The sequence below is a fragment of the Vanessa atalanta genome, chromosome 2 (genome assembly GCF_905147765.1).
Source record: "Vanessa atalanta chromosome 2, ilVanAtal1.2, whole genome shotgun sequence".
NCBI classification, from domain to species: Eukaryota; Metazoa; Arthropoda; class Insecta; order Lepidoptera; family Nymphalidae; genus Vanessa; species Vanessa atalanta.
The window spans coordinates 10,724,391-10,734,399 of record NC_061872.1 but is presented as its reverse complement, the minus strand read 5'-3'; the positions used below and the strand labels follow the sequence as shown (position 1 = coordinate 10,734,399).

Below are 10,009 nucleotides of genomic sequence, written 5' to 3'. Positions count from 1 at the left end.
AATGTAGATAGCATTTAAAAAATGTACTTGCATGATTGTTTTCGAGTTTAATAAACATCTAAATTCAAATTTAGTTTTTTTAAATGTTAAATGATATTATTGACAACTACTCTTTGTTTTATTCTTATTATTTTATCCTTATTATTTTTATTATTTTATCCTTATTATTTTTATTATTTTATCCTTTCTAAATCTTTATGACATAGCCAATGATAATTGATTAGCCTTGGTCGAGTTTCGACCTCGATTGCATTAAAGCCTTATTATATTATAGGAATAAAAAATATTATGCTCAAACAGTTAAACATATAGAATCATCGTAGCAAGTCAATAATAATAACTTTAGCAGATACAGTGACTACGATGGCGAGTTAGAGTGGCGATAGCTAATGGCAAGGCATACGTTTGGCCAGGGCTGCCAGGGCTGCCAGTGGAGCCAAAATATTTAATACGGCATTGACTTTTCAAACGAAAGGCAATAACAACTACTATGTTATATATTTTCTTTATTAATAATCTTTTGTATTTTTACAACTCTGTTATATAATTTCCGACCTGTTGCTATCGCGACACCCTCTTTTCTATTTTGTTACCAAGGCTGCCATCGGCAAAAGAGATCTTGCATGAACTAGCCAATGACGTTGAGTAATTAATGTGGTTCGGGTATTCAATTCCTCTCACTGTATAATCGGATGTGACGTCACTAATAGTCACGGGCGGGCAGTTCTAGCACTAACTCATACACACACACACACTTTCTTTCGCTTGGCTTTGGTTTTGGCTGTGCTCGGTTCGACTCGGTTCGGCATAGCATAGCGTTACAGACTACCTTTTAGAATTAAACTGTATTATATAAAGCAACGAAGCATTGTTGTCGCAAGTTACAGACTATTTTGTATTTTAATTAACCTTTTAATTAATAATATTAACAAAACTGTTGTGTCTTGTTTCGTCGTTCAATTTATGTAAATTAGCCAAACAGTATATTACGGATGACCTTTTTTTGCTACAGTCAATAAACATCTAACATTGGTTCGTAGCGTTTATTTAATTTTTTTTATTCAATTACAAGATAATCTATTGCAGAGACTTGATACATAAGATGACTAAATTATACACATTCTGACAACCCCCGTCTTCCTCGCATCCCTTCTTCCATTGCTTTTTAGCGCTTTCGTTTGTTAAAGCATGTAAAATTTCGCTGAGTTAGAAAAACCTTCATCATCCTTTAAACGGCACGAAATTATGATTAAAATTTAATAAGCGCAATATTTTGCACACTTATTTATTTTGAGTCACTTTTAACAATAATTCACCTTGAAAATAAAATTTGCGATAATTATTATATTTGTGCTCAACAAACGAGTCAAAATACATTGGTAAACGAAATTTCAAAAAGTGGTATGAGCTTTTCGGAACTGTACCAGTTTGCCGATCTAGCTGTCTTCAAAGGTTTTGCTAACTACATACGGAGGTTCTAAACAAGGCCTTTCAGGCTGCAGCTCCGGTCTCCATGAATATAAAGTGCTCTATGAAAAACAAAATATACACAGAGTTGCTTGAGGAAGTGTTCCGGTTTCAAGTAGAAGCCAGGGCGATTGGCAACTGTCCAGGGTCCACGGAGTTAAGACGAATCGGGGCTCTTGTCCAGCGTGCCCTGACAACTTAACATGACCATTATTTTTTCTTTTTGGGCGCGGACAGTAAGGTCGATATAGACACGACTTTTAATTTGTTAAAAGTGTTCGTTTGGTTTTAGTTTGGATTTGTACGCTCAACTGAGTAACTAGTACTTCAATATGTATGATTTGTTTATTAATTTAAGATAAATCCGATGCTAGAACTATTTTTGGTTTGTTAATAAATTGTATTAAGTATTTTAAATTCTTATTATTTTGTTATTTTACTTCTGTATGCTAAATATATAAATATAGATTCATTGTTTTCAGGTATCCTGATGGATAGGCCTCTTCCAAGGTTATTAGAATGCAAAGCTTATTAAAATGGTCATACCTTTGGCTGTCACAATGACAAATCATAACATTTGGTATTTGATTTTGACGTTTTATTTCGACGATTGATGATTGAAAGATAGCTAAAAGGATTCGTCTAAATAACTCTTTGAAAACCTTAATATATAAAAAAATGATGGGCGACGTAGATAAATGGATAGAGATAGCAAAAAGATGTAAATACTTACCAGAAGATGATCTCCGTGAACTGTGTAATATAGTTTGTGACTTGTTACTTGAGGAGCCGAATGTTCAACCGGTACAAACACCTGTAACCGTTTGCGGAGACATCCATGGTCAGGTAATAAAAGTTTTTAATAGCTATTATTGGACATTTTTTTTATGACATTTTATTAATTTCGGAAAATTATATATTATTAGAGCCGAGATGGCCTATTGGTTAGAACGCGTGCATCTTAACCGATGATTTCGGGTTCAAACCCAGGCATGCACCACTGAAATTTCATGTGCTTAATTTGTGTTTATAATTCATCTCGTGCTCGGCGGTGAAGGAAAACATCGTGAGGAAACCTGCATGTGTCTAATTTCAACGAAACTCTGCCACATGTGTATTCCGCCAACCCGCATTGGAGCAGCGTGGTGAAATATGCTCCAAACCTTCTCCTCAATGGAAGAGGAGGCCTTTATCCCAGCAGTGGGACATTTACGGGCTGCTAATGTATGTATGTATGTATATATTATAACCAAAACAAGTTCTTTGTCAAAGTTCATCTAAATCTGTTCAATACATTTGCAATTTGAATGCTGAAAAATTAATTATTTTAAGAACCTAGATACTATTCAGTTATTAAAAAATATTAATTGCTACATCCTTGCTAATTTTCTTTAAAACTAGATTTAAATAATTATTCAACTGAAAAGGGACACAGTATTCAAACAAGAATGATATTCAATATTTCAGTTTTATGATTTAGAAGAGCTCTTTCATATAGGAGGTCAAGTTCCAGATACAAAATATATTTTTATGGGAGATTATGTTGATCGAGGGTATTATAGTCTTGAAACACTAACCCTTCTTATGGCACTTAAAGCCAGGTATCCAGACAGGTGAGAAATTCTTGTATTACTACATTAAATAAATATGTATACAAAATTTTTGTTTTATCAACATAATAATGCAGATTCAAAAAGTTGTTTAAACAATAATATTTTTCTCTATACTTATATTTCTAACATAACATAAATCTTTCAGGATAATATTATTGAGAGGAAATCATGAAACCTGTCAAATCACTAAGGTTTATGGATTTTATGATGAATGCCTTAACAAGTATGGTAACGCAAATGCTTGGAAGGATTGTTGTAGAGTTTTTGATTTGCTTACAGTTGCAGCGGTGAGTCTTAACATCTATCTATGTTAATACTAATAAATAAGCCACCTTTAATACTAACTAATAAATTAGTAGTTTCGTATTCATTCTTCTTTTATTACAGCATAATTAGGGTAGATATTAATCTCCTTACAAATTCATTACTATTATTGATAATAATTTTTTTTTACTTATAAGATATAAAGCAGCACAACCAAATAGTAAATTTTAAACAGCCAAAATTCTTTCAATGTACTAATTTTCTTGTATTATCGTATTAAAACCTTGGTTACAGTTAATAGATGAAACAGTATTATGCGTCCATGGGGGACTGTCTCCAAAAATATCAATGTTAGACCAAATTAGATGTATTGATAGAAATCAACAGATACCACATAAAGGTGCCTTTTGTGACTTACTATGGTCTGATCCAGCTGATGTTAAGATGTGGTAAGTCAATTTATTCTTAGATAGATAAATAGGAGTTAATTTTTTGTATACTTTCTTTTTAATTTTTATATCTACTACAAAGTAGTGGTAGGGCTAGTATAGCTTTTTAAAAAATTCTACAAATTAATCTTTTCCTTATTTTGTATTTATAATTCATAATAAAAGTATGTTTACCTTTATTTTTTTGTTTTAATTTGAAATGTTTGTATAATGTATATATGTCATATATGTAAATATTACTACACCATTTCTTTATTTACAGGTCTGTCAGTCCTAGGGGAGCTGGATGGTTATTTGGTAGCTTTGTCACAGAGCTTTTTATGAACTACAATAACTTAAGTCTGATATGTCGAGCACACCAACTTGTTAATGAAGGTATAATTTGTTTTAAATCAAATTTATGTTTGAAATGTAGATATGCCTTGTGAAAACTGTAATAGACATTCCTTTACACCATTACCTATAGTAACCAAGCTCTCATGCCTGCAACCACACTCACTCAATCTTCAAACCAAGTAATGGTGTTTGATACTAATAATAAATAAATAAATAGGAGTACTTGTCCCGGTGGACTTTCAGTAAGATTTACCAGCAGTAAAAGCTGATTTCTATGACTTTCTCTGTATTTTAATTATGATAAATTAATAATGTAATTTAATTTTGTATTGCAGGTTACAAATATATGTTCGATGAAAGGTTAGTTACAGTTTGGTCAGCACCTAACTATTGTTATCGTTGCGGGAATGAAGCATCTATATTGGAATTTAAAACAGTCAATGACAGAAACCCTAAGATCTTTCAAGCAGTACCAGATAGTGAAAGAGAAGTTCCACCTCAGCATACTACACCATATTTTCTGTAGTCTATTCATGCTCAATGTGATATAAATATTTCATGATAATATCATAAATTTTGTATATTAAAATGTTGTACATTGTATTTTGTTTTATAATTTTTCCCTCACTTTGAGTGACATGCAGGTACAAGATTAATATGTTATATTAAGGCTATTTTTAGGATAAAAGTTTATTCAAAATCTTTTAACTGAAAACTATATATATAATATATGTATCAATTAAAATAAATCACTTTCCTTTACTGTTGTTGTAGTATACTGAGTTGTTAAATGCTTCATAGTCTAGAGGTACATTATAAGGCTGCAGATACCTATGACAGACAGGTGATCAGATTTTCTATCAAAAACTGTCTGAAAACAATCAGGACAACAACATTGTCACCATACCTAGTAATAATATGAAATAAAAACAACTTCCCAAATATTTATTTATTTTGTGAAAAAGTTATGAGAATTTGTTGATCTAACAAACAGTTAAATTTTATTAGCAGTGGTTGTAGGTAGAACACTGAATTTATATTTTTGACTGAAGTTTGAATTAATGTATATCTCCAATACTGATGTTGACTAAAATGGTGTATTTAGTATTAATCCCTATTGTAATCAAATGTATAATCGAAGTAAGATTGATCGAAACTCTGTACACGCACATAACCATCTTCACCACCAGATGCAAAACTCTTGCCATCTGGATGGAATGCCAAACTGTTGATTGGTCCAAAATGACCTTTGACACGCCCAAACTCTTCTTCAAAAACAAGATGGAAGAAACGAGCATCGAATTTTCCTTGTCGGGTAGATGTAGTTGTTACTTCCATAGCATCTTGACCTCCACCAAGAACAACATGGTCAAGGATGGGACTGAGTGCAGCTGAGTTAACGGGACGCTCAGTTTTGTATTCTTTGAGGAGTTCGAGAGAATTTGTGTCAAAAAGCTTAGCTGTTTGATCCTTTGAAGCAGTAATAAACATTGTACCATCACGTGAGAGCTGCATGTCATTTATTTGATGCGTATGTTCCTTAACTGAATGCACTTTCTTGCCAGTCTGAAAATATTTAAATGTTCATGATGATGAGTTAACAATTCTAAAATAATATTAAATAATTGATAGCTCTTTTGTTCAAAATATACATACTCTTAAATCCCACTGAATGAGATCACCGGCTTCATGGCCAGTTATGATGGTTTCGTCCGAGCAACCCCAAACAAATGATGTTACTTTTGAATCTGTTATTTCCCACTTTAATATTGGATCTTGGGTTGAAAGTGAGTCATCAATAGTCCTTGTGTCAACTATAAAGACCTAAAATTAGGTTAGATTAACCAATTAGTAAAAATAGCAATTTTTTTTTATCCAAAGTGTTATCAAATCTATAATGAAAATAAACATAAGATCAATGTAGCTAAGAAACATTGACATACTTCACAAGGATGACCCATAGCCTTGTCAGTGGTATATGCAGCTTGGTTAGCACTGAAGCTAAAATTGCAGGTTCTCACAGAAGAGTTTGTTTTTATTGTAGCTATGTTTTTGCCAGTCTCAAGATCCCATAATCTGCAATAATCAAAATATTATACACTCAAAATTACATACATTTCTTTCACTAATACTTTTTAAGCAGCTTTATTTAATTAATTAACCTACATATGTACAGCCAGATTTCTTATGAAAGAAGTCCAATATTTAAATACAATAATAAACATTTTTACCTCGTCGAACTGTCACCACCACCAGTGACTAGGTTAATCGATTGCCAATCAACATCCAAACACCAAACAACGCCACCATGACCATTGAAAGTGCCAAGACGCTCCCCATTTAGAGACCACCAAACATTAGGTTTTGAGTCTTTAGCCGCGGAGAATAACAAATCTCCTTCCCGATTGTATTTAATTTGAGTGATGGCACGCTCGTGCCCTTGCAACATAAGAGGTTTCTGCAAAATACATAATATTCATTGATATATCGTGTTTTTCATATAGGGTGTGGCTTGTAAGAAAAAAGTTATAATTTAAATTCCAAGCAAATAGAAAAATACTTACCATGTTTATTTTTTGTATGAAAAATTATCAAATATCAAGAAAAACTGTACTGGTGCATGTGGCGATACCGCTTTCTGATTGATGAAGGGGCAAAACCTAAACTGACACATGTCACGCAGTTTTTGACATTAGCGCAACGTTCAAAGACTTGCTACAAGGATGTGCCTTAAGAAGTATTATATTTATTTTTTATATTTATTAATATAAGTTGCTTATAAAATTAGCTACCAAAAGAAATAACTACGTTAGCTTAGTAATAATTATTTTTATTTTCCTTTTCTCAAATGGATAGATGAAAAGTTTATAGCTTACGTACTAGATGGCGTTAAAGATTTTGCCAATATTTTCTTTGTTAGATTCTTTGAACTTTCTACAAAATATTTAATAACAACCTATTTCTTATTTGTACAACTAACTTTAACTAAATATAAATTGCAGTGAAAATAAAAAAAATAATGATAATACCATTAATTAAAAATTGCTTTAAATACATCATATTTTATGCTTCTTTTCTGTAAAGTTGCCATTAAATATGTAATAAATAATTTAATAAACTTTAAGTACAAAAATCGAAGTATTGTTTTGGGCATTGCTGTCAATACTTTTTTGTTATTGTAATGGTCAATGGAAATTCATTCATTACTAAGCCATAGGAATCCTGGGGACGGACTTTTCGGCTCATCGGATTAAAATGTTCTCATGAGTAAATAGTTATCCAAATTTCGAAATAGAAATCAGAGAGATCAAAGTCTTGTGAGTATAGTGGGTAATAGAGTTTCCTGCGATATCCCTTGTAGTGACTTAATATGCAATTTTTTATTGATGATAAGTGGTCACCACCGCCCATAGATAAGTGCACTGTAATATTAACTATCAATCAATACGACAACGCGCCAGCTTTGGTAACAAAATTTTATATCTTTTGTGCCTATAGTTACACTGGCTTACTCACCCTGAAAAACGAAACAAACCAATTTAATGTAAAAAGAAAGTAAGCACCTGCTGAGTTCATTTAGCTGGTTTTTCATTACTTCTCAGGTTTGATGTGTTTCTTTCCGAACCAGTAGTAGATTTTTATCTTAACTGCCAAAAGGTAAGTGTAATGCTTCTAAATTCAATATATCGAATAAATTACTATGATTTTTGACGTTGACTATTGCCGTTTGTTTGTAGAATACTAATATAATATTGTGTCATATGTGGAGTCACGGAAAGAGATATATTAAATAAAAATAATAAATTTCATAGATATTTTATAAAAATTAAATATGCATATTGATGAACAGTACTAGGAATCAGCAATTTCAAAGATTGAAACCTACTTAAATATTTGTAGCCTTTAATTGCCACGTAATTTTAATGACTTCATAGATACCTTCCCAATCGGTTGATTGTATATTTACATACCAGAGTTATTTGGTGATAGTTTGTTATATAAAATAAATAGACTTTTTTATTTCACATACATTTTATTCTCTTAAGTTATTAACCATTGATTTCCAAGAGTACAACTAAAAAACAAATTAAAGTACAAACACGTTATGCATCGCTAACTAAACACAACTGTAGGTAACTTCTCTTGGCAAACCAGTTCATCCATTGACTAACATAACACCCGGCGCACCACTCGAACGAGACGTAAAAACCGATACAAACATCAGAATAAGTATTAACAGTCATTGTATCCTAACTTGGTCGAAAATGTATAACAACAGCCTTAATCCGTCAAGAACAGTACATCAATCATCAACTAATGTGATTGGCTACGTGTGAACATAGAACCCTAATTTATTGTTATAGTTAAGAATACGCTAGTACTGAAAGCGATAAGTCTTAATATTGAGCGAACCCAACTATTTAATATTATGTGTGTTGACGTAGCCAGTTGTGATCAGTATCGGACTATCGTTTTGAGTAAACTTGAGGCAAATTCTAGAAAAATAACCGTAACTAAACTTAAAATCAACAGTAAATAGCGATTAACAGTCGATTTTCTCATAATTTGCACCAATCAAGCTCAAAGGAATAAGTGAAATAGTCGTGTAAAATACGATAATCGTAAGTACATATAGTATGGGTGGATCTGCAGGATCGGAATTTAAAAATAAGGACTGGCTACGTCAAAATATATTTTGTGAAATGCAGCACACTCGACCACTCTGAACTCTTTAAAAAAATGTCTACCTAAACGTTTAGAACTTCAGGCACTTTCTGTGAGACTGCGTGGTAATAATGTGGCATTTGTTTTATTACACGGAAAACTTAGTGAAAAATACGTTTTAAAATAAAATTAGATAGACAAGCGAAACGTGTTTGTGAATTCGTAACAAAAACGAATAATTTATATTTGGATAAAACATACAACTTGAAGGATAGATATCTAATATATATATATGTATATATTTATATACTTAGAGTTCAAATATCCATCTGTGACACGTAATTACATACAACAAACACTTGTCAACGTTTCCAAATATATATTTTCTTACTGCTTTACACTCGATTTATTAACTATTTTAATTACAAAGTCTAATGTACACAAGTCAACCCTCCTTTTATCCGAAGTACATGAAACGCTAGTTTTTACAACAAATCTTACATTAATAATGTGAAAATATTTCCTCACAATATCTTAGATGTAATAATTATCGTCTTATGGACTGTAAAGAAAGTGTGAAATGCATTAAGTTCTTGTTAAACCCTTAGAAATATATTAACACCATAATCATTATTACTATTACATATCAGTCAAAATATTTTCGCAATATTATACCTAAGTGGTCGACTTTTGAATTACTCGTATTGATGTTACGTGAATATTTACCGATTTATGATATTAGTATAGGTTTGTTATTTATTTAATTGTAACGGCCATTCTGTCAATATAAAGTTACGAGTAATTCTTAAGTCGAGGCCACTCCTAGTCCGGGCTGCCAGAACATTGAGACCAAGAACTATTCTTATATCAAATCAGTACATAATCAGAAATAACTGTTTGAGACACATTGCTCATTTATCGTCTACCAACAATAAGCGATACAAAATACGTGATATTACGGATAAGCAATTGAAAATTTCATTTAGAGACCAGCTTTTTAAATTAGGAGAGCAACGAAAAGCGAATGGCTATTTCACATGTAGTTAATTTTATATACAAATAATTGTATAGCCTCCGTGGGCTTTTCGTGTACTATTCTAATTAGGTACTCGCCAGTAATGCGCCAATTTCATTATCGTTATTCCCTAACAATACTATCCTTTGTACAACGCCAATAACATTCTTAATATCTAAATTTCCTTTGATACTCTGCCG

At 31.8% G+C, this 10,009-nt stretch overlaps 2 protein-coding genes across 2 annotated transcripts; one reads left to right on the top strand and one right to left on the bottom strand.

The window, feature by feature from the left end:
* Window positions 1-2,068: 2,068 nt before the first annotated feature.
* Window positions 2,069-4,732, top strand: LOC125071547 (serine/threonine-protein phosphatase 6 catalytic subunit). The gene is made up of 6 exons (XM_047681868.1): window positions 2,069-2,313; window positions 2,935-3,080; window positions 3,226-3,367; window positions 3,639-3,793; window positions 4,056-4,168; window positions 4,465-4,732. Exons 1-6 carry the CDS (start codon window positions 2,146-2,148, stop codon window positions 4,653-4,655), a joined length of 915 nt encoding a protein of 304 aa, XP_047537824.1. The 5' UTR covers window positions 2,069-2,145; the 3' UTR covers window positions 4,656-4,732.
* A 331-nt stretch (window positions 4,733-5,063) lies between these two features.
* On the bottom strand, window positions 5,064-6,810 carry LOC125070430 (eukaryotic translation initiation factor 3 subunit I). The gene is made up of 5 exons (XM_047680309.1): window positions 6,694-6,810; window positions 6,361-6,587; window positions 6,073-6,205; window positions 5,786-5,953; window positions 5,064-5,695 (listed from the first exon to the last, which is right to left on the bottom strand). The coding sequence occupies exons 1-5, from the start codon at window positions 6,694-6,696 to the stop codon at window positions 5,237-5,239; spliced, it is 990 nt and encodes a 329-aa protein (XP_047536265.1). The 5' UTR covers window positions 6,697-6,810; the 3' UTR covers window positions 5,064-5,236.
* Window positions 6,811-10,009: the final 3,199 nt, after the last annotated feature.

What these genes read in the sequence shown, in the direction of transcription:
- LOC125071547 (XM_047681868.1), top strand. Translation starts at nt 2,146, where the DNA reads ATGATGGGCGACGTAGATAAATGGATAGAGATAGCAAAAAGATGTAAA. An exon ending in ATTTGCTTACAGTTGCAGCG is followed by an intron (nt 3,368 to 3,638) that starts GTGAGTCTTAAC and finishes CCTTGGTTACAG; the next exon opens with TTAATAGATGAAACAGTATT. An exon ending in ACACCAACTTGTTAATGAAG is followed by an intron (nt 4,169 to 4,464) that starts GTATAATTTGTT and finishes TTTGTATTGCAG; the next exon opens with GTTACAAATATATGTTCGAT.
- LOC125070430 (XM_047680309.1), bottom strand. An exon ending in GGTGGTGACAGTTCGACGAG is followed by an intron (nt 6,206 to 6,360) that starts GTAAAAATGTTT and finishes TGATTATTGCAG; the next exon opens with ATTATGGGATCTTGAGACTG. An exon ending in TCATTCAGTGGGATTTAAGA is followed by an intron (nt 5,696 to 5,785) that starts GTATGTATATTT and finishes AAATATTTTCAG; the next exon opens with ACTGGCAAGAAAGTGCATTC.